Below are 24459 nucleotides of genomic sequence, written 5' to 3'. Positions count from 1 at the left end.
ACACACACACACACACACACACACACACACACACACAGAAGAGTTTAATGTGTGCTATTGCTATATGATTCACAATTGCACCCCAGTAGAAACCTGCTGCTGGACTCCACCCAACACATAAAAAGAGACAACCCGAAGGATAAACAGTTCACTCGTGTCATAAACACACTACTGAAATGTCTTGTCTGATCTGAAAGCATGTTGTGAACAGACCTGAGGGTGTTTATTGCCTGCAGAAAGCGCTGCTTTTGTTGCACTGCTCAGTTTCCGGGTGCGCGGATGCAGAGGCGCGTCGGACGGGTGCCGGGGAGGGCCAAACAACCGAATGTCAAAAACGCGATTGTTTTCTCAAATGTGTAAAATAAGGAAGTGTGATGCTAAAAGTTCAAAAAGTAAACAACAAAAATTACCCAGTTATTGTTTTTGTAAACTTATTGCTTATTATGCTCTTTTTATTAGCTCCCCTATATGGACATAATTGTGTTAGATTAGGTTAGATTTGCTCTCTCGGTCTCAGCCATGCTACAACAAAGCTACAGACAAAAATGAGGCAACACCTTTAATATATCATATGATATTAATTTCCATATTATACATTATGTGCATTATACATCATACATATTATACATTATACGTATAATTCAATCAGAGCCATATTTTCAAACAATGGCTTTTGAATGAATGAACATTTCAATTAGGCTGACATTAATGTACACTAAAAGCAACTAAAAATCAAACCCATGGACAGCAGCATTTGAATATTTCAAAATAAAATAAAATGCCTATAATATAAAAAGTTAGGCCTATATGAGTAGTCAAAGTGGCCTACCATGTCAAGTATATTATGTACTGTAGTTTCTGTCAGTCTAAACTCGGCCATGTAGTTCCATTCTCTCACAATAATTTAATCAGCACAACAATTAGAATTGTCTTTAATCTCTAATAGTTTTACTCTGTTAACATCTGCTATTTCAAGGAGCTCAGCTTTCTGTATGTATTATTGATCGTGAATTAGAGACTGCAGTAATATCTCAGTTACTGATTCATCATGTGGCTTAAAACCACATTATGTACGATTACAAATTACAGTGGACTCTCTGTAATCTATGCCGTTAGATCACAGAGTTTCACTGTTGATCCACCGTGAACCGCAAACCCAGGATAGAGCGGCTGAGTGAATGTGGTCTGGACTGTGTGGATGAGGCTCATTGTGTCAGAGACGCTGTAGAAGGACAGAGTTCCTGCACTGTGATCCACAAACACTCCTATTCTCCTGCAGCGACCGGATGGTACAGGAAGATCAGTGTAGCTGTTATTGTGCCAGAATGAGTAAAGTAAGGCAGAGCAGTCCAAACTCCAGGACTGATCATTACATCCAAAAACACACTCGTTTCTGCCTCCCTTCCTGCTGACGCTCTTATACGACACTGATATATCCACACCATCATCACCACTCCACTCGAGCTCCCAGTAGCAGCGTCCGCACACACTCTCTCTACACAACACCTGAGGATAATGATCAAATCTGTCTGGATGATCAGGATACTGCTGGACTACGTTAGGGACATTAAACACTCCATTCCAGACGGACAGACGGAGGTGTTCATTCACTGCGTTTGGATCCAGAGTGAACTTACTGTAATCTGAAAGAGATAAAACACAAACTCATTTATTACATTTAAATGAGTTTAAATGTGTGGGCCTCTTAGGGGCCTACAGCAGTGTAACAACTGCTGTACTGTATATCACATACTGTGCAACAAATATATCATCTTAATATTTGCACTTCACTCTTATCAGTGTAAAAGCCATTAAGTCAGTGGAAAGTCCAGAAGTACCCATGTGTGTGTGTGTGTTTCCATTGTGTCTTACATTGTAGGAACTCCTCCCTGATCTTGGGCTCATTGGTGGGAATAATTTCAACATATGATACTAAGAAAATAAACAGACATAATTAGTATTTTTTTTAAACATTCTATGATGACTGAGAGTACATGTATGTCTGCTGCGTTACCTCTGCCAGATATCTTTTCTATCTCCTCTCGACAGAAATCCTCCAGTTTTTCTTTCAGTTGATAGAGGGACTTTCCCACATCATCAAAAGAGAGGAGAGAGCTGAGAGTGATGTTGGGTTCATCTCCAGATTCAGGAGATACAGCGAGAGACTGGAAACTCTGCAGGAAGAGATCGACACAAAAGATAAAGACAGAAAACAAAGACCTTCATGACCGCCACTCAGCTGCACTACAATCACATATTTACTTGCTTGTTTATATCTGTGTTTTATTTGCAATTGTTGCTTCATTCTGGTATTAATCAGGTCTAGCACTGCTGTTCTAGTAATTTCAAGCATTTCTATTGATTTTATGACCAGGTCTTAGAAATCCATTCTGTTTATAATGAACAACGATATGACTCTGGTATAGCACATTTCAACTGAACTATGATTTTATGTATCATTCATGGTTGTCCACTCCTGCTCTTGGAGGGTCACTGTCCTTCAATCCTAATTCAAACTAGCTAATGAAGGTCTTCAGGATTACTAGAAACTTGGGGCCAAATTCTGCAGGACGTTAGCTTTTTAAAGGGAGAGTTCACCCAAAAATGAAAATGACCCCATAATGTACTCACCCTAAAGTCATAGGTGTATATGACTTTCTTATTTCAGACAAATACAATCGGAGTTACAATAAAAAATGACCTGGCTCTTCCAAGCTTTATAATAGCAGTGTATGGGTGATATTCAGTATAAGCAGTGTATGGGTGAACTTGTTAAAACCACAGTTATTTTATTTCAGATCTGTTACCTTGAGAAAATGGATGTGATCATGTATATGTGAAATCTGCTCAAGCTCAGCATGTCTCCTCTTCAGATCATCAATCTCCTGCTCCAGTCGATACATGAGTCCTTCAGCTCGACTCACTGCAGCCCTTTCCCGTTCTCTGATCATCTGCATCATCTCAGAGCGGATTCTCTCAATAGAACGGATGAGCTCTATGAAGATCCTCTCACTGTCCTCCACTGCACTCTCTGCAGAGCACTTTTAGGGCACACATAACAATCAGCTCTTACTGGTGCCTGTGACCCACAGTCATAAACAGAGTCCAAACAGAGTCTCAAACCTCTGTTCTTCTCTAAACTCACCTTATGAGACTCCACAGCCTCTCTCAGCTCCTCGAGATCTTTCTTTCTTTGCAGGATTCTCTGCTTGAAATTTCTCTGTGTCTCTTTCAAAATTATCTGTATGGAAATTTAGTAAAACTGTAAACTTTACAAATATTACATACAACTGTGTTAGAAATGACGGTAATACTTAGTAGGGGACCGATTCTCACTATTAACACTAGTTGCTTATTAGCATGCCTATTATTAACATATTTATTAGTACTTATAAAAGACATATTCTGCATGACCATATTCTACATCCCTAATCCTATCCAATACCTAAACTTAACAACTACCTTACCAATTATTAATAAGCAGCAAGTTAGGAGTTTATTGAGGCAAAATTCATAGTTAATGGTTAACTCCCCTAGAGATAAACAGTTGAGTTTTACCGTTTTCAAATCCATTAATGAGAGTATAGTTCCTAGCCATATCGGCCTAGAAAACCGCAACTTTTCATTTTCCGTCGGTCTTAGTACACGATGTAACTACAGAAGAGTCAAGTTTTAAATAGAAAAAATATAGAAACTCTTTGGTCATTTTTGAGCGAGATGCTAACGGTCTAATCAGATTCAATGATCTATGCTAAGCTACAGCTAAAAGTGCTACCGCCAGACCCAGAGATTTGAAAATGAGCCTATTTTCAAAAATAGTGCAGTGTTCCTTTAAAGGAACGAGAATTGGACCTTAAAATAAAGTGTGACCGAAATTACTATATAATTTGCATCCTAGATAGTGTGAAACTGCCATAAAGCTGAACAAATATGAAGAATTAGAATGAAAAATTTTTTTGATTATGAGTACAGATCTCAGAAGGTTTTGAAGTAATGGGAACGAGATGCTACATCAGTATCTGACACTATGGGAACACCCTAATCATGCGATGATTGACTGAACCCTGTATAGTCACGCCAGTTCATTGGCTGATGGCATCACCAGTGCCTAAAAGGGATGTACCTGGATCATCAATCCTCAGATGTTTCTATGAAGGAATAGCAGCTGTAATGAAAGAGTATGGCAGATCTACAAGATCTTTCCTAGGTTCACTCCATGTTGCATCAGTACAGTAGGTGACGTTATAGGAACACTATACCACAGTGCCATACTACAAAGTTTATCAGCTCTTGAACATATGCACAGACTGATAGAGTAATATAAACTGACACCTGCTCAAACTGATAAAACTTGGGAACCAGGAGTCAAATCCAGATTGTAAAATCGGACAAAAATTCTACAAAGTTTATCAGCTCTTGAACATATGCACAGACTGATAGAGGAATATAAACTGACACCTGCTCAAACTGATAAAACTTGGGAACCAGGAGTCAAATCCAGATTGTAAAATCGGACAAAAATGTGCAGAGAGACACCGTTTGATGCCACACAAAGGTCCTCCTAATCTGCACCCTTAGATAATGGCTAAAAACGAAGCCACACTTCAAGCAGAGTGAGCTTAAATGCCAAAACGTGAGGTTAACCCAAGTGCCTGCACACCTTCACACTGTTTGGGTTTTTTTTTCAGTTTGCACCGTTTTCACTGTTGAGTTTGTCGTCATGGTTTCTGATTTGAGTTCATCATTAGGTTCAGGTGTGTCTTGTTAATTATCCTTGTTTGGTCTGTGTATTTAAGTTGGTCTCTGTCTGCTCCTTGTTGTCCAGTCTTACGTCCATGTTACTTCTGTGTTGAAAGCCTTCGCCTTGTTTGGATTAACCTATCTGTGGATTTATTAAAGACTGCTCATCTTCGTCTTTGTGTGTGTTTACAACACAGTTTGCTGACAGCACCTAATAAGAAAGAGAAATTGCATCCTTCACCAAATGTGACTTTATTTGTGACTTTATTTCTACAAATTGAGAACAACCCAACCTTAGGTAACCTAGCTTCTGTCACAAAACTTTCACCTGACTGGGAGCAAAATCCATACAGGATAGACCCACCAATAAGGTGTGAAAATCTCTAGTCCCTCATCTTAAGAGTGAAATTCTGTCAATTTAAGAGTGAGTAGCTTGGCACCATTAGCTTTGTGGGCAGGGTGCTGACATATAGCACCATTGCACTTTTGGCGTCCCAAGTTCAAGTCCCATCACACAGACCTTTCCTGATCATGTCCCCTTCTCTCTCTCTCTCACGTTCTCTCCTGCTTCCTGTCTAGCTACTCTCTTATCATAATAAAGGCAAAAACATCAACAAAAAAAACCTTAAGACTGATAAGCTCAGTTAAATGGAGCCCCCATCAAAACCTTTTAGGACTATAGATAAGTACCAAGAAGGAGCACAAGCAGGACGGCGAAGTCTCAGCTGTCTAATCCCATCCATGAAATGAGAAACAAAGTGAATGCCTCCCAAAAGAAAAACACTCAACTGGTGTGTGCAGCAAACACCACCACATTCACCTTAAATATAGCTGGGGCCATGCCAACAACATCCCAAGGAAATTCCTCCAGGAAGAACACCACATCTGAGAACCAAATGTGGGACTGCCAAAACAGTGCTACCAGCAGTAGACACAAACATGAATGTCAGTAGATGCATTTAATCTCACAAATGCTGTAGAAGCACACTTGTTGACATACAAATGGGCCCTCTGCCTTGCATTCTCGAGACCATTCAACACCAGAGGCGATGACATGAACAGATCTGCCCTGCCAAACCTCTGCCACATCAGACCTGTGGTCTGAGGAGGCAACCTCCATTTCTTGGACCTGGACAATGTCTTAAGAGAAGATCTTCTCCCAGATTGATTTGACCTTAGATATGAACTGTCCTTAGCAGCAGAAATTTGTTCTGCACCCAAACCAGAATAAGCCACTCTAACCTCCACATGGGGTATGTGAATGCACTCCCCCTGACAGGAACTTAGCCTCTGAAGTTGATCAAGAACAAGGTCTCAATGCTGACATACCAAGGTTGAGTATGCCCTGGAGTTGCAATGAATTCAGAGCAGTGTAATTGCACTTTGTAAGAACAAGGTGCTATGGCCAGTTCAAAAGGAAGACACCATAATTGTTCAATCTATCGGAGTCTCCCAGAAACCGATCATCATGGGGAGCACTTCCATTGAAATGAGGTGGGCAGAATCAAATTTGGATAGCATACCCTGCTCTATGGTTCAAAGAACCTAAAAAGACACACATGGCAGAAGTCTCCATGCTGCCAAATGAGCTGAGAGAGGTGTCAGGCATTTCATGGTTAAAGCCTGAAGATGAGGGTTTTGGTTTACTAAGGGGACTTTCGCATCGGGTATTGCTCTAGGAACTTAGTTATAGGAAAAAAACAAGGACAGTTCCCAGAGAACTAAATGTTCCCTTACGAACATTTAGCTGGTTGCATTGGCACCAACAGTAGGAACTCTGAAGTGACTTAAGCCAGCTGACAGTGACGTCATTCAAGCAAAAAAAACTCCTGTACACTGGAGAACAACGGTCGCCGTGATTTTGCCAAGTAAGACATGTTCCTGGATCAACATCTTTTGATATTTTCAACAAGGATGTTGATCCAGGAACATGTTGTACTTGGTGAAATCACGGTCATCAGAGAAGAACATATGGATTATCACATTTACTTAAAATTTCTTTAGAGAGAAATATTACTTTATTTTTACCCAAAATAGGGTGACGTGGGCTGTATGGAGTGCTATAAACACATGTAATGTATGTTTCCTTCATACTCATAACCGGAGGGTGCCCTCGCACAGAAACTCCAAATATGCCTCACAAAAGTAATAGAACTTATGACGCTTCAGGAAATCCCTAACATGGACAAAATATCCTTAATATGGATCCCTATCGCTGAGCTGAATGAAAGGAAGATATAAACGCTTTGACTGATTAACCATAAAGACAATGCACACAAATGCAACAATATATTGTTTATCTATATTCTTCAAATCAGCGGGGGTGTTTTCATAAAAATAAGGCATATTTCTAATATAACGCTAATAGACATAGCATTACAGTTTCGACTGATGTTATAAAGTGAGTTTGGAGTAAAATATGTTATTAAATGTTCTATTTTGTTGGACAACAGGCTTATAAATGTTTCTAATTACAAGTTGCTTTTTCAAATGCACATTATTAGCGACTCAAACTCGCCGTGCTTTCAGAGAGGCAGCATTTGTGAAACACGCAGTGCATATATTTATCTAATAAAAAATCGCACCAAGCCAAATCACGATTTTGGTTTTATCCCTTTTAATCGTGCAGCCTTAAATCAATAGACAGTACACTTACATCACTAGTAGTTCCTATTGTGCTGGGTTAGACCCTACTCTCAAGTAGGAGCTAATTTAGTTCCCCCAAAAGTGTTCCTAGAACTAAATTAATTCCCAGTTCCTGCAGTGTGAAAATGCCAAAGAACAGGAATTCCGCCATTAGTTATAGGATGTCCAGTGTGGACATGAAAAGGTTCCTCCAGTGCAAAAGCCCTATAAGTGTCCCCCAAAGTCCAAAATAAACATTACAGTTAAAATGGAAGAATGTATGGTTAAACTTTATTTTGATGGTCCCCTTTAGACATTCTGTTGACTTTAATTAACTTTGCAACTACACATCTACTAACTCTCATTAGAGTATTAATAGACTGTAAGTTTAGACTTACTGCAAGTTTAGGTGCAGCACATCAGCCTCGGAATTGCCAACCAGTGAATTGGCATGATTCTATATATTCAGACAATTGTCACACCTGGAAGGTGTTCCCATCAGCTACTAATGCAGCATTGAGTGAACCCAAGAAATATGTCTCACATTTCTTTAAGCATGACTTTCAAAAGATAGATAGATAGATAGATAGATAGATAGATAGATAGATAGATAGATAGATAGATAGATAGATAGATAGATAGATAGACTTTCAGTTCATACCTGTTTCTTTGTCATCTCTGCTACAGCTGCTACAGTGTTGTGGTTTTTGTGATTATCCATTGTGCACAGATAACAAATGCACTGCTGGTCAGTATGACAATAGATTTCCAGTAATTTATTATGTGTTGGACAGGTTTTCTCCTGAAGTCGTCCAGTGGCTTCTGTCAGATTGTGTCTCTTACCTTTAAAGAGATTCTCATGTTGTTGGAGGTGATTTTGACAGTAAGAGTTCAGACACACCAGACAGGACTTGACAGCTTTATTTTTTCTCACAGTACAGACGTCACACTCCACATCTTCAGGTCCAGCAGCAACAGCAGCCTGGAGTTCAGTCTTCTTCAGTTGCTCCACCACTTCAGTCAGCATGGTGTTTTTATTTAAAGCAGGTCTTGGAGTGAAGGTCTGTCTGCATTGAGGGCAGCTGTAGACTCCCTTCTGATCCTCCTGATCCCAGTAGCTTGTAATACAGCTCATACAGTAACTGTGTCCACAGGGAATGGCCACTGGATCCTTCAGGAGATCCAGACACACTGCACAGCTGAACTGATCCTGAGAAAAAATGGTTTCTGCCATTTCAATTTGTTTACACACAGATCAAGAGACAAATACAGCAGCTCAACAAGTTTTGCTTTCTTTCGAACAGCTTGAAACCGTTTTCCTGGCTCTGTGTTTGAGATATGTGTGTAAAACAGGTGTGTCTGTAAGGTGTGACTCAGATTGTATTTTACTGCAGATTCATAGGCAATAACAAAGTCCATTCCGTCTCACAAACAACCTTACAAAAACAGACACTAAGAGACAAAAACCGCTGCAAACATGTCAGTCCATGTGTGCTGCCAAAGCCCAATGCTGCAGTATTGAACCACCACATTACATACACACTGTCTACTCAAAATAAAAACATTTGTTAGACATCCAGAATAAAAATTAAATTATAAACAGTTACTAATATTTGAATCTGTTTATTATTATAATATTTGTTTTATAAGTTGAATTATTATATATCTGTCCTTTTATCATTTGACAGAAACTTTGTTAGGTGTGGGGAGAGGCCAAGGACTCAGGCACAAAGCGTGATGGTCTTTTATCAATACATAAATAAACAGAAAGGTAAATAAAAACCACCCCGTAAGGGAAAGAGCACGCAGTCCAGGGCAGATGGCAGCCAAATCATCTCCAAAAACAAGAGGCATATTACGCAAAGTTTCAGAGTAGATTTACAGTTGACAAAACCAAACAAGTCCAACGCAATTTAAATCAGGCATAGCAGTCTCACAAAGCTCACTATAAATGTTTTATAGTCAAATCTGGGTTCAATCAATGGCTTATGATTAACTCAGTGTGCACCTGAAAGATTTTAATGCATGAAATAGGGGCAAATTCCATGTATTGTACTGTTGCTGAACCAAAAATATGAATATACATGGTATCTACTGTATATACCATCTACCAGGAGCAGGGGTTCTTCATCTCTATTACTCATTATATTATTATTAATTAAACATAACATGATCAGAGCCATATTTTGAAACAATGGTGTTTGAATGAAAAAACAAATGACAACAGAACGACAACATATTAATGTACACCACCACGACCACAAAACTAAAATACGTCCTATTGTCAGGATAAACCAGACTTAGACAGGATGTCTAAGGTGAGTAAACTGAACAGTGAACATTAATCAAAAGGTGGATGATGATGATGATGATGATGATGGACTTTCCGCACAGTTGACTGAGCAGTGAAGACAACACAACGTGGATGGTATCATCTCACAATGTTGGTAGACTTATCAGGGAAGTCGTGGCCTAATGGTTAGATTAGAGACGGACTTGTAACCCAAAGGTTGCGGGTTCGAGTCTCGTACTGGCTGGGATTGTAGGTGGAGGGAGTGAATGTACAGCACTCTCTCCCACCTTCAATACCACGACTGAGGTGCCCTTGAGCAAGGCACCGAACCCCCAACTGCTCCTCGGGCGCCGCAGCATGTGTGTGTGTTCACTGCTGTGTGTGTGCACTTTGGATGGGTTAAATGCAGAGCACTAATTCCAAGTATGGGTCACCATACTTGGCCTCACGTCACGTTCCCTTTTTGTCACTTTTTCACTTTACTTTCTCACGCAGGTTTATACTGGGCAGGTAAGGGAGATCGCTGGAGAATATCCCTGGAGATTCACAACGTGAGTATCACAGGTAGAGAGTCTGCATCCTAGTTCAAGGCCAGACACTGTGTTACATGTTCTCCATTTGTCTGGACTTTTATGTTGTATTTCCTGTTTCTTGTTATAGCTGTTTCATTGGTTCCCTTGATTGTATCCCTTAGCGTGTCTAATTTCCTTGTTATCTTGTTAGCTTCCCTGTGTATGTACAGCTCAGTGTTTCAGTCCGTCTTTATCAGTCGATGTCTTGCATGTTGGTAAGCTGTTGCGTTCCTGTTTCCTTTGTGAATGATCTGCATTTGTGTTATTTGAATAAACTAATGCTCAGTGGTGTATAAAGTACCTGAAAGCCATCCTCAAGTAAAAGTACAGATATCTTACCAGAAAATGACTTTGGTAGAAGTCGAAGTCACCGTTTAGAATATTACTTGAGGAAAAGTCTTAAAGTATGTGATATTTATTGTACTTAAGTACGAAAAGTACAGCAAGTGACTGTTAATGAGTGAGTCAATGAGATTCAACCGATGAAACACTGAATCATTTATTCAACCGATTCATTCAAAAAGCTGATTCATTCAATAAGTAAACACCGTCCATTGCTCAGAGACGCAAAACAGTGCTGTGATCTTTGTTTTTGGAACTATTTTCGTTAGCAATTGGGGAGAAGCGATTAGTCAACAGAAGAGACGGACTGTTGTTCAAATTATTACTTGCTGCTAGGAAGGAATATTTCGTTTTCTACCTATTTCTACTTTGTATTTTCGTTGGAGTTTGTATTTTTGATTGCACTTACTGGTAATTGTAATAATTGCCCTCGGCTTAGAAGGAGCCTGTGTTATTTGCATTGCTCCCTTCCTGTGCTTAAGTGCGAACTGTAGTTTCGATTTGAGGAATTGCCCTGCTATAGGCTATTGGCTGTGCTAATTAGAAGGCGGCCACAGCTGTTTTCACTTTACTGTGGATTTATGTGATGTCTGAGCTGACGAGGAAGCGTTCAGCCCTTCTCGTGTGAAGACCAACGAGTGTAAAGACCAACGAGTATAAAGACCTACGAGTGTAAAGACCTACGAGTGTAAAGACCTACGAGTGTAAAGACCAACGAGTGTAAAGACCTGCGACTTTACCTGCGCGACTTCACCGAGCAAAGAAACCGGCAACGCACTTGAGTATAATTTTTATCTTCCCTGTACACACTCTCCTTTTCTGTCCTCTCTTTTCCACGTCTATCAAGTGTTTCCAAAACATTCCAGTTGTCTCTCTGCAACGCTCTAACATCACAGGCAACGCAATCTTGCTAACCTGCATCCTATCTCTACATCCTCTACTGCACCTCTTTCTTTCTCAGCTTGGGCTTGACTGAGACCTGGATTCGTCCAGAAGACTCCGCAACCCCAGCTGCTCTAGCTAACAATTTCTCTTTCTCTCACACCCCCCGTCAGGTTGGCCGGGGTGGGGACACTGGTCTGCTCATTTCTAACAATTGGAAATACTCAACCCATTCTCCCCTATGCAATTATAACTCATTTGAATCTCATGTGATTACTGTAACAGCTCCTATAAAACTCCAGGTTGTGGTAATTTACCGCCCTCCTGGGCAAATTCTATCCACCTTCCTAGAGGAGCTGGATGGGCTGCTGTCCTCATTCCCGGAGGATGGCAGTCCACTTTTAGTCTTTGGCGACTTCAAGATTCATCTGGACAAGCCTTATGCTACAGACTTCCATTCACTCCTTGCTTCATTTGATCTCAAACGACTTACCACTACAAGCACGCACAAATTAGGCAACCAACTTGACTTAATTTACACACGCAATTGTATTGCAGAAAACATTTTGGTAAAACCCCTACACATCTCTGACCATTTTTTCATTACATTTAAACTACATTTTGTTACCTGTGTGCCACCAACCCTTATACTGGTTACTTTTAGATGAAACTTACACTCTCTTTCACCCTCCCATCTTTCCTCTGTAGTATCCTCCTCTCTTCCCTCACCTACTCATTTCTCATCACTGGATGTGAATGCAGCAACTGACACTTTATGCTCTACTTTAATTAACCCCTGGTTATCCGATGTTCTTTGTGAGCATCGAACCAAACTCAGGGCAGCAGAGAGAAAATGGTGCAAATCAAAAGATCCGTCAGACCCGAGTGTGTATCAGTCTTTGCTTTTATCTTTCTCTGCTGAAGTCCATACTGCCAAATCTTCATACTTACACAAGATCAACAGCGCTCCAGACACACGTAATCTCTTCAAAACTTTCGATTCTCTCCTCTGTCCCCCTCCACCACTTCTATAACAGCTGATGAGTTCGCCACATTCTTCACAGACAAAACCAGAACAATCAGTAGTCAATTCTTGGCCTCACACACACACACAGGACTTCAAATCAACCACACCCACTGCTAAAACTCCCATCTTCTCCTTCTGTCCCCTCACGGAGGCAGAAGAATCAAAACTTCTCCTCTCCAGCCATCTACAACATGCCCTCTAGACCCAATCCCCTCACACCTTCTCCAAGCAATCTCTACTACACTTTCACCAGCACTCACACATATCATCAACACATCTCTCCTCACAGGCACTTTCCCCACTTTATTCAAGCAGGCTCGGGTAACCCCACTGCTCAAAAAACCTACATTAAACATTTCACTTACAGATAGTTACAGACCTGTCTCTCTCCTTCCGTGACTAACAAGGAACAATTAGAGCCAAAGAGGAAGTAAGTTCAAGTAAATGTCTGCATTGACCTGTGTAAGACAAACTGACCAACAGGAAGTTTTGGATCTGCTGAATGTGTATTTTTCAAGCAATATATTGCGGCTTTCACTGTTATTTTTCTGCACAGTGATGACTAGTGAAGAGTGTTTCTACTAATTTACTTAAAGGGGTCATATGATGCGATTTCAAGCTTTCCTTTCTCTTTGGAGTGATACAAGCTGTTCATGAATAGATAGTATCCCTAAAGTTGCAAAGACTAAAGTCTCAAACCCAAAGAGATATTCTTTATAAAAGTTAAGACTCGTCCATGCCCTCCTAAAACGCCTCGTTTAAACACGCCCCCACATGTCTATGTCACGATGTGGGAAGATTTGCATAACACCGCCCAAATGTTCACGCAAAGAAAGAAGGCGTAACTTTTATTCTCGCTTTAGTATTGTTGCCGCCGCCGCCATGTCGTGAAGACGCTGTGTGTTTCGTTGTGAAAGCGAAACTACTTTGTCTTCCAAAAGAGGGCACGACTAGAAATCAGTGGTTAAGTTGTATTTACAACACTGCTCCAGAACAGTTCAACCCAAATATTTGCTTTTTACGGACTGTTTCCTGATCCTGGTAGAGTAGACTACAATTCCGGTGTTCCGGTGAATTCAGTTCCCCTGTTTCCCCTTCGGTGCGCATGCTGACCCTATACAGTCTATGATGCTGACAAATAATGCTGACTCACAGCCTGTAAGTACGTTTTCATATTTAAAGAATTTGCCACTGACGATTCAAATGCGAGTTTTGGGCAGTGTAGAGTAGCACTTGTTGTTTGTCGTTTCTCCGATCACAAATGCAGACATGGTTTTATGTTTACGCGGCACGATGCAACGCAACGCGTAAAAAGACAGTATAAGTCATTATAATCCATAATTATGTCCCCACTGGATGCAACAAATGCCTCGTTTGTAATGGGTTTTCATGTTTTTGTCTCGTCGCTCCGGCTGGACACGGCATCACAGTATGGTGAGGGGCGTAACATTTCCGTCTCACGCTTGAGGTATTCGGCCAATCACAACGCACACCACGCTTTTCAGAACGATGAGCTTTGTAAAAATCGATGTGTTTCAGAAAGGCGGGGCATAGAGGAGAAACAATAATGTACAGTATGTGGAAAATAATGGGTTTTTTTAACCTTAAACCGCATAAACACATTTCATTACACCAAATACACAACATAATGTTATTTTTTGCAATGTCATATGACCCCTTTAAAAGTGTAGCTGACCCAGGATTCTATCATTATTTACATCATTACATCATTCCCCCATATATTTTTTTCCCAAACCTCTGACATTTGTTTTTCTGCAGAACTCAAAAGAAGATACTTTGAAGAATGCTGGTAATCAAAACAAACACTTTTGTCACGTGTGGACAACATGAGGGGGAGTAAATGATTTTCATTTTTGGGTGCACTATCCCTTTAATTAGGATGATACACACTTTAAATATTAATCATGCTGGGCAATCATTGCAATTAGTCCTGTAAATAGTCTGTTGAACAACAAGTGCATTACTATAATATATATTTAATTTAATTCAGCTTTAGACCTTTAGTAATAGATACTTGTATATTATTTGCTCTTTACAGGTGCAGAAATGAAAGCTCCCAAGCAAAGAACCCACCAGATTAAGGTGTGGAAAGAAATGTTACACAACGACCAAAATTCCCGATAAGAGATTTGGAATATGAGCAACAACCAAGGAACAGCAGTCACTGATTCACTCCATAGTAATAGTTAGGTAATCATTTAAATTATTTTGCCATGTACACAATGTGTTTAATTCCAAAGACATTTACCAACATGTTGTTCTAAACCATTTTTAAGTTCTTAATGCTTTAAGCTTTTACAATCTTATTGTATAACTGCTGTTTTTTTTCTGTAATTGCATGGTTTTGTAAATAAGCTTCATTTCACTGTTCCTGATTTGCAGCTCAAATTCACATTGCAGTAATATTTACAGCCAGCTCTCTATAATCTATAGATCACAGAGTTTTACTGCTGACCCATTAATAACCGCAAACCCAGGATAGAGCGGCTGAGTGAATGTGGTCTGGACTGTGTGGATGAGGCTCATTGTGTCAGAGACGCTGTAGAAGGACAGAGTTCCTGCACTGTGATCCACATACACTCCTATTCTGCTGCAGCTGAAGAGTTCAGGGAGTTCAGTATGATTGTCATTGTGACTAAAAGAGCATCTGGAGGTAGAGCAGATCAAACTCCAGGACTGATCATTATATCCAAACACACACTCATTTCTCCGTCCCTTCCTGTTGATGTATATATAAGACACTGATATACACACAAATCCACTCCCACTCCACTCAAGCTCCCAGTAGCAGCGCCCGCATACACTCTCTCTACACAACACTTGAGGATAATAATGAAATCTGTCTGGATGATCAGGATACTGCTGGACTCCGGCGGTGAAGGTAACCACTCTGTTCCTCTCAGACAGACAGAGGTGTTTATTCACTGTGTTTGGATCCAGAGTGAACCGACTGGAATCTGATGGGGACAGAACACGCAGAAAAATGTATCAACCTGAAGAACGAGACACTGAAGAAAAACCCACCACAAATGCATAGACAAGCAGAGTGTTAACAAACGGTGAAAAAAAAAAAAAAAACAGAAAGTGAAAATTCACAGTGCTGTTGAACCAAAATACCAGCACTCCTTGAAACGCTGCTCGACCAATCAGATTTAAACTGTCTGTTGAAACAATCTGTTGTATAATTTCAGTACTATGCATATTGTATAAATTAATATATCATTTTTAATTATGATATATTAATATTACTTCCATGGATCTCACTTAGTACTTTAATTGTGACATTTTTTACAAGGTTTGGTTATATGTATATAATATAAATATTTACTTTTAATGTATCTACAATGAACCTTTTAGCATGTTGCTGGTTTGCTGAAAATGTATAAAATCAGAAATGTGTGGAATCAGAAAATAGGTATGTATTGTTAGGACATACCAATTATCTTTGCTTAATAAACATAAATAGATTTGAATGAAAATGTAAATGTCTTACATTGTAGGAAATCCTCCCTGATCTTGGGTTCATTGGTGGGGATAATTTCAACATATGATACTAAGAAAATAAACAGACATAATTAGTATGGGTCACATAAAACATTTTTTTTATTCTATGACGACTGAGAGTCAGGGGTGGACTTAGTGATTTGGGGGCCCTAACCCTTATTTTGCTCTCTCTCTCTCTCTCTTACCAATTATCTTTGCTTAATAAACATAAATAGATTTGAATGAAAATGTAAATGTCTTACATTGTAGGAAATCCTCCCTGATCTTGGGTTCATTGGTGGGGATAATTTCAACATATGATACTAAGAAAATAAACAGACATAATTAGTATGGGTCACATAAAACATTTTTTTTATTCTATGACGACTGAGAGTCAGGGGTGGACTTAGGGGCCCTGGGGCCCTAACCCTTATTTTGCTCTCTCTCTCTCTCTCTCTCTCTCTCTCTCTCTCTCTCTCTTTTTTTTCTCTCTCTCTCTCTCTCTATCTCTCTCTCTCTTAGTTGAGATAGTGAATTGGTGGGTTTTTGTTAAATGTGAGCCAAAATCATCACAATTCAACTTAAACTACTTCAGTCTGTGTGCACTGAATTTATTTAATACACTAGTTTCACAATTTGAGTTGAATTACTGAAATAAATGAACTTTTCCACGACATTCTAATTTATTGAGATGCACCTGTACACACTGGAGCGTTTGCCAAATATTTTTCGCCAATATCAGCTGGGGCCCCCTGATGACCCGGGGCCCTAAGCAGTCGCTTACCTTGCTTATTGATTTTGTACACCGCTGCTGAGAGTAAATGTATGCCTGCTGCGTTACCTCTGCCAGATATCTTTTCTATCTCCTCTCGACAGAAATCCTCCAGTTTTTCTTTCAGTTGATAGAGGGACTTTCCCACATCATCAAAAGAGAGGAGAGAGCTGAGAGTGATGTTGGGTTCATCTCCAGATTCAGGAGATACAGCGAGAGACTGGAAACTCTGCAGGAAGAGATCGACACAAAAGATAAAGACAGAAAACAAAGACTTCATGACCTCCACTCAGCTGCACCAGTTTGATAATATCTGTGTCACATGACCTATTCATAATTCATGCCCGTAGCACAAACAGTGCAGGATAGGTTAAGCACTAAAGTTTAGTACTTAGGGTTACCAGTTTGTTCAGTTGCATGAGTGTGAGCACCAATATTAATAATGCATACCACCAATTAAATGAAAATGAAGAAAGCCATTAATGGTAAGGCTTTGCTAAAAACAACTGTTCTGTATTTTCAGCTTACCTTGAGGAACTTGGTGTGACCATGTATATGTGAAATCTGCTCAAGCTCAGCGTGTCTCCTCTTCAGATCATCAATCTCCTGCTCCAGTCGATACATGAGTCCTTCAGCTCGACTCACTGCAGCCCTTTCCCGTTCTCTGATCATCTGTGTCACCTCAGAGCGGCTTCTTTCAATGGAGCGGATGAGCTCTATGAAGATCCTCTCACTGTCCTCCACTGCTGTCTGTGCAGAGTGCTGTTAAACACACATCACAATCAGCTCGTACTGGTGTCTCACACAGCCTGTGACCCACAGTGGGCCTCAGTGGGACTGAAAAAGCTCAAACACTGGAAGAGAGTCCAAACTGAGTCTTGGACATTTCTTCTTCTCCAACTCACCTCGTGAGACTCCACAGCCTCTCTCAGCTCCTCAAGATCTTTCTGCCTCTGCTGGATCCTCTGCTGGAATGTTCTCTTTCTCTCTTCCAAAACCACCTGTATGAAAATCACATAACACTGTAAACTTCTGAAATGCTACATGAAACTGTATGCAGTTGGCAAATGCAAACTATGTAATATGAGACTATAATGAAACTGAACAACTATGAAGAAAAACAAGTATGAAGAAACTAAATGAACCATTACTGAAAAGATCATTATCATATGGCTTCTGCAATTGCTGCTGGGTTTCAATGGGACTGAAAGAGCTCTGGCAATGGAAAATAATTCATAATCTTCTGTTCTTCTCCAAACTCACTTTATGCGACTCCACAGCCTCTCTCAGCTCAAGATCTTTCTCCCTCTGCTGAAACTTTCTCTGTCGCTCTTTCAAACTCATCTGGATACAAAAACACATACAACTGTTATTGTCTGAATTTATGTGAATGGGGTTTGCAACTTGTATAGTGTGAGATAGTCATGAAGTGAAGATAGATTTTTGATAGCAAGTGTTTAGACACACCTGACGGGACTTGACAGATTTGCGTTTTCTTCGAGTACAGACGTCAGACTCCACATCTTCAGGTCCAGCCTGGAGTTCAGTCTTCTTCAGTTGCTCCACCACTTCAGCCAGCATGATGTTTTTATTTAAAGCAGGTCTTGGAGTGAAGGTCTGTCTGCATTGAGGGCAGCTGTAGACTCCCTTCTGATCCTCCTGATCCCAGTAGCTTGTAATACAGCTCATACAGTAACTGTGTCCACAGGGAATGGCCACTGGATCCTTCAGGAGATCCAGACACACTGCACAGCTGAACTGATCCTGAGAAAAACTGGTTTCTGCCATTTCAATTTGTTTACACACAGATCAAGAGACAAATACAGCAGCTCAACAGCACTTAACTTTCACTTTCTCTGAGCGAATGAAACAGTTTCCTGGTTAACGAGACTTGTGCAAAATAGGTGTGTCTAGAATGCGAAGCTTAAGGAATTCAACTCTTCTGGTTCCAGCTGCTTAACGAGCTATGAAAGATTATATTTGTACTTTATTTTTATTTATTTACTTTTGGAAGAATATAAAAAAAATCTACAGAACAGATGTAACTCATCAAAAATATGAGGCAAATTTAACAAAAAAAATATAAAAAGTTAATTGTGTTCCTTATCGCCAATGGGTTTTTGATTTCTTACATGCTCTCAAGACGGAAAAGATTCGGTTCGCAATAAAACAAAAGCCAAAACTTTTTCTGAAAGTCTGGAGCCCTTTTCTGGAATATTTTAAGAAGACAACTACATCTTAATTTTTTTATTTTTTATTATTAATTAATTAAATTTTTATTTTTTCCCCCCTAATTTAGTTTATTAGTTATTTATTTGGTGTATAATTATGCTTGCCTGGTGTTATCTTTTTTCTTAATTTGAATTCATGTATGGCTGTATGCTATATGTCTATCTATATTATTTATACCATATTTACGTTATTTTTATTTTCTGTCTGACCTAAGATGAACCAAATAAAGCAAAACAAAAAAACTAAAAACTTTTTACGTTAAGGCAATCCAATTGGATTTCGTAGATAAAAACACTAAACAACATTATATAGGCCTATATTATACATTTATTATTTCATTCTTTATAAAATACCACTGTTACGGTGAAACGTATGTACTACAACAGTTCTTGGTTCACGTCTAGCTGGACATGAGAAGAAAAGATATATGGCTTATAAAGTGAGTGTTTCACTGAACAGCTTTACTAATCCGCAGTTTTTATCCACTACGAAGAACCAACTCATTGGAGTTTTTTTTAAGGAGCTGCCAACACTAAACTGGTGACTGGTGACCGTGGCTCACCATTTTGTGCAGATTCACAGATACTACAAAATCAGTAATGAATCAATTAACTACTCAAATCGATATCGATTCTCAAAAGCCGCGAATCGATCTTTTCCAGGATTTATTTCAGCACACATTTAAAATAAGACCTGATTAACGTGAATCTTATCATTAGTCTTCTCCTCTAGATGTCCCCCTTATTTACCTTGCGCGATGTTACAACAGAAAGCCAGAAAGCCTGTCATTCATTCAGCGCTTATCATGGCCATACGCGTGATTCGCAATGCTCAGGTGAAGTGCTATAGTAATACTATACATCTGCGGAAGCATCTATCACCACGCATAAGGCGCCATGATTTCCACAATGAATGAATGGCGCGGCGCACTGTTTTGTTTACTACACACATACTAAAGCGCGGATGACGCTCGCGGTGTTTTCAGCTTCTGCCGTCTCGCTATATGATGATATGAACACGAATGTCTTCTCCAGCTGCTCTGAGAGTCACTTCATTAGCATTTACCGTTTCATTTGAGAAAACTACCCTCATATCACATACACAGCAGCTGCAAGCTCTTCACGGCAACCCGTCAAAATAAACGTTTAGTTTAACGTTAAGAAACTGTCAGAATATATTACTATTTAGCAGTCTTAAGAATCAATGCTACTACTGCTAATAAATATTAATACATCTTTATTTTTAAAGGAATAATCACAATTATTTTAATTTTAACAGTAAACCTCTGTTGTGCAGCACTTTGTTTGCCAAAAAATAAAAGGGTTTACTTTTAATTTGTTTAAAAAAGGACCCATACAAAAAAAAGAATATAGGTTTAAAATACAGGCATGTGGCTCTTAATTTCGTTTTATTAATTCACCATTTGTAAACTGATGTTTACTGTTAATTTTTATTAAAACTCTATTCACTGAATGTAATCGTGTCGCTATTACGAGAAAACATGCCGTTTTAACGAGAAAACATGCCGTTTTAATGAGAAAACGTGTCGTTATTACGAGAAAACATGCCGTTTTAATGAGAAAACATGTCGCTATTATGAGAAAACGTGTCGCTATTATGAGAAAACGTGTCGCTATTACGAGAAAACGTGTCGCTATTACGAGAAAACATGCAGTTTTAATGAGAAAACGTGTCGCTATTATGAGAAAAGATGCCGTTTTAACAAGAAAACGTGTCGTTATTATGAGAAAACATGCCGTTTTAACGAGAAAAGATGCCGTTTTAACGAGAAAACGTGTCGCTATTACGAGAAAACATGCCGTTTTAACGAGAAAACGTGTCGTTATTACGAGAAAACATGCCGTTTTAATGAGAAAACATGTCGTTATTACGAGAAAACGTGTCGCTATTACGAGAAAAGATTTCGTTTTAATGAGAAAACGTGTCTTTATTACGAGAAAAGATGTCTTTTAACGAGAAAATGTCTTTATTACGAGAAAAGATGTCGTTTTAACGAGAAAACGTGTCTTTATTACGAGAAAAGATGTCTTTTAACGAGAAAATGTGTCTTTATTACGAGAAAAGATGTCGTTTTAACGAGAAAACGTGTCTTTATTACGAAAAAATGTCGTTTTAACGAGAAAATATGTATCGTTATGTATCGAGTATCGTTAAAACAACATATCTCGTTATTACGACATAATTGAGTGGAAAAAATAATGTGTGTGGCAGCAATGCGTCACCGTACAATAGGGTTCATTAGTTAACTACTTTAGTTCACATGAACTAAGCATGAGCAATACTTCTAAAGCATTTATTAATCTAATGTTATTATCAACATTTACTAATGCATTATTAAAATTACAAGTTGTGCTTGTTAATGCAGTGTTGAACTAACAGTGAAAACTATTTTCATTAACTATCATTAACAACGATTAATAAATACTGTAATACATGCATTGTTAATTGTTCATGTTAGTTAATACATTAACTAATGGAACCTTATTGTAAAGTGTTACCGAGTAAGCAAACAAAAAGTGCTGTACATTGTCAGATGAGAATACCATGCCACAGAATTATTATATGCATGGTATTTCTGTAAGTGCTATAGAATACAATCAAAGAGATCCGATCTTAAAGTTGAGCAGAATTGAATCAAACAAGTCCAGTCCAAAAGTTGGGATTTTTAAAATGTAATCCTTGCAGTACCGTGATGAATTTAATAGATTAGAATAGAGTAGGATGTTACAAAATAGCACTACAGTGATAATAAGGTTTGATGTGATTAACAGTAATTGTGCATATGTTGGATTTCCATGTCCATGTTAGATATTTCATATTTTAAGCAAATCTAATGTTCTTTTAATAGACCTAATACACCTAAATAGGCAACACAATTACTAGAACCTACTCACTAAAGTTAGTGAAAGCAGAACATGTAAAAATACAATCTAATTAAAGATATAATGTGATGTGAGCTGGATAGAATCAATGCGTGCACCCAAGCGTGACTTGATGGTGGTGTTTTCTGTCTCTCTGTACTCTTGTCTCTGCAGGTTCAGAGAACGCATGTGCAAAAACGTCATTCACGTTTCTAAGACAGGAGCTGCCTGTCAGGCTGGCAAATATTATGAAAGAAATTGATTTATTGCCTGATAATCTTCTGAGGACTCCTTCAGTGCGCCTGGTGCAGAGCTGGTCGGTGTCAGTGCACACATGCAGTCTTATTATTCTGATATGAGTGCGTGTCTAAACTGCGTTCTTGGGTTGTGTTGCGTCTCTGCAGGTACATGCACAGCTTCCAGGATATACTGGAGTTCAAGGACAGGGATGTTGATGATGAAATGCTCAAACAAGAGTAAGAGATTCATCAAACACCTTCTAGTAGAGGTCTTCTTGGGTCCTAAGGATGGACCCTTTTCAAATTTCAAGGGTTATCAGAAGCAGAAATCCTCATAGTTGGCTAAACATCTATAGTGGGGAACTCTACTACAGCAGATATAACTGTTGCATTCACATTTGCCCCAATAGCTATATTAGCATTTAGTGATAGAATGTCTGTGACTTTCCAAATATAGATATAAATATGTAAAATGTATATATATAGAGAGCTTGATTAAGTTGGTAAGAAGAGAGAAAGATGACAAATATGCACAAAGTATAGTTATAAATGTGCAGAACATTTTTGAATATGAAAATATAAAAAACATTGCTCGATTTACAAATTGTGTCATAGAACAAAAACCCTTAAAAGTAAAACTTTAAATGAAATGTCATAAATTATATTTCAAAAAATGTTTGTATAATAAAAAAAATTGCATTTTTATTTTATTAAATGTTGGTCAGAAGAAAAAACTTGTCAAATTTGCCATCACTGTATTAGAAACATTCATGCAACAACATTAACTAGTTTTCTGTAATTTAATGCCGATAAATATAAAAAAATAGCTAGATTTACAATATTAATAAGAATGGAATCATGTCATTATGTTGCTGTTGCACGCAGCTGTATACTGTAGGATTTGGTCATTTACATAGAAGCATGGATTGACACCCGAAGAAGGGGGATAAAAATCATAAAAAAATGATTGATATGTTTGTTTTACATAATAAAATATTGCTCAATGCTCAAAATGAAAAATTAAATGTTGGCATATTTTAAAATAATTCAGGTCTTCTCAGGTCTATTTGGTAAAACTGCATTTATTTAAAATGATCCCAAACCCGAGGCTACTAATATCAGACCTGACCCGTGTCTGAAGCACCCGATTAAGTTTTGAACCCAAACGCACTTGGGTCTCGATCCATGTGCACCCGTGAAGACCTCTACCTTCCAGCCCAACACACACACACACACGCACGCACGCACGCATGTTGGTTTTTATGGTTTATGAGGACTCTCCACAGGCTTAATAAACCACATAAACATGCACACTCACTCACTCACTCACTCACACTCACTCACTCACGTTGTTGTAGCTTCACAGATGCTGTGATTAAGATCAGAAACCGGCACAATGATGTGGTGCCCACCATGGCTCAAGGAGTGGTGGAATATAAGGAGACCTACGGGACCGACCCCATCACCAGCCAGAACATCCAGTACTTCCTGGACCGGTTCTACATGAGCAGGATCTCCATCAGAATGCTCCTGAACCAGCACAGTGAGACCCACACACACACACATCTAGTGCTCTGTGATGCTTTATAATGGGGCCCTTTATGGACAGCAGAACTGTGAAGTCTGCTTTAAATGTGAAGGGCTTCTGGAGTGTTCACTCGTCGGTCAGCCAGTAAACATCGAGCTGTGTTGTTCCACCACCAGTGAGAGGATTACATGTCATTAACATCATGTCTGTGTTTTTCCAGCTCTTCTGTTTGGGGGAAAGGTGCATGACAATCCTGCTCATCCCAAACAGATCGGCAGCATTGACCCCAGCTGTCACGTCACTGATGTTGTGAAAGGTGACTGCGATCTATCTATCTTATAAACATGTAGCAATAATTAAAGATTGCATTAGTGGGGTAGTGAGAATTAAGCAAATGTTCCCTCAAACATCTCAATTATCAGATTCTTTTATAAAGATTTTTTTTTTTTTTTTAATTTTTAAATCAGCGTAAATTAAATTCAGTACATCAAATGCTACCATGAAGTATTAAACACTTAAATGTATAAATATAATTTTAAGAATTTATCATTAATATATCATTATACAGGCACTAATAAAAATCTTATAAGAAACATAATTGAAAATAGAAATATATTTGTATTTTAAAAAGTTATAAATGTTTTGGAATATGCACATATATATATATATATATATCTCAGTTATTTCACTTTAATGGCACGTTGATGTTTATTGTCATTAAACTGAAAACCTAAACATAGGAACATGATAAAAATGATAATTTTAGAAGAAAATTTCAGATGGCACTTGGAGGCTTTTGCTTCTGAAGTCTTCATATATAT

At 38.8% G+C, this 24459-nt stretch overlaps 4 protein-coding genes across 4 annotated transcripts in view; 1 reads left to right on the top strand and 3 right to left on the bottom strand.

Moving 5' to 3' along the window:
• dync1i2a (dynein, cytoplasmic 1, intermediate chain 2a) overlaps positions 1–336 on the bottom strand; it is a 37828-nt gene extending 37492 nt beyond the window's left edge. The window contains exon 1 of the mRNA XM_016276283.1: positions 214–336. The gene's annotated coding sequence lies outside the window, so the exon portion shown is untranslated. The remainder of the gene's footprint in view (positions 1–213) is intronic.
• A 768-nt stretch (positions 337–1104) lies between these two features.
• Positions 1105–8634, bottom strand: LOC107588250 (tripartite motif-containing protein 16-like). The gene is made up of 6 exons (XM_016276282.1): positions 8027–8634; positions 3146–3241; positions 2808–3041; positions 2015–2174; positions 1873–1932; positions 1105–1643 (listed from the first exon to the last, which is right to left on the bottom strand). The coding sequence occupies exons 1-6, from the start codon at positions 8597–8599 to the stop codon at positions 1105–1107; spliced, it is 1662 nt and encodes a 553-aa protein (XP_016131768.1). The 5' UTR covers positions 8600–8634.
• A 6050-nt stretch (positions 8635–14684) lies between these two features.
• LOC107588236 (tripartite motif-containing protein 16-like protein) lies at positions 14685–18716 on the bottom strand. Its single transcript, XM_016276269.1, has 7 exons — positions 18225–18716; positions 18021–18101; positions 17663–17758; positions 17286–17519; positions 16827–16986; positions 16249–16308; positions 14685–15459 (listed from the first exon to the last, which is right to left on the bottom strand). Exons 1-7 carry the CDS (start codon positions 18543–18545, stop codon positions 14930–14932), a joined length of 1482 nt encoding a protein of 493 aa, XP_016131755.1. The 5' UTR covers positions 18546–18716; the 3' UTR covers positions 14685–14929.
• Positions 18717–21984: 3268 nt separating this feature from the next.
• Positions 21985–24459, top strand: part of pdk1 (pyruvate dehydrogenase kinase, isozyme 1) — a 7567-nt gene continuing 5092 nt past the window's right edge. Inside the window, exons 1-4 of the mRNA XM_016276268.1 lie at positions 21985–22187; positions 22276–22347; positions 23469–23653; positions 23859–23954. Coding sequence (XP_016131754.1) covers positions 22120–22187; positions 22276–22347; positions 23469–23653; positions 23859–23954 — 421 coding nt within the window. The 5' untranslated portion in view covers positions 21985–22119. The remainder of the gene's footprint in view (positions 22188–22275; positions 22348–23468; positions 23654–23858; positions 23955–24459) is intronic.

The sequence above is a fragment of the Sinocyclocheilus grahami genome, unplaced genomic scaffold, assembly GCF_001515645.1.
Source record: "Sinocyclocheilus grahami isolate Dianchi unplaced genomic scaffold, SAMN03320097.WGS_v1.1 scaffold100.1, whole genome shotgun sequence".
Classification (NCBI taxonomy): domain Eukaryota; kingdom Metazoa; phylum Chordata; class Actinopteri; order Cypriniformes; family Cyprinidae; genus Sinocyclocheilus; species Sinocyclocheilus grahami.
The sequence above is the reverse complement of the archived record's forward strand: the minus strand, read 5'-3'. Positions and strand labels throughout refer to the sequence as shown.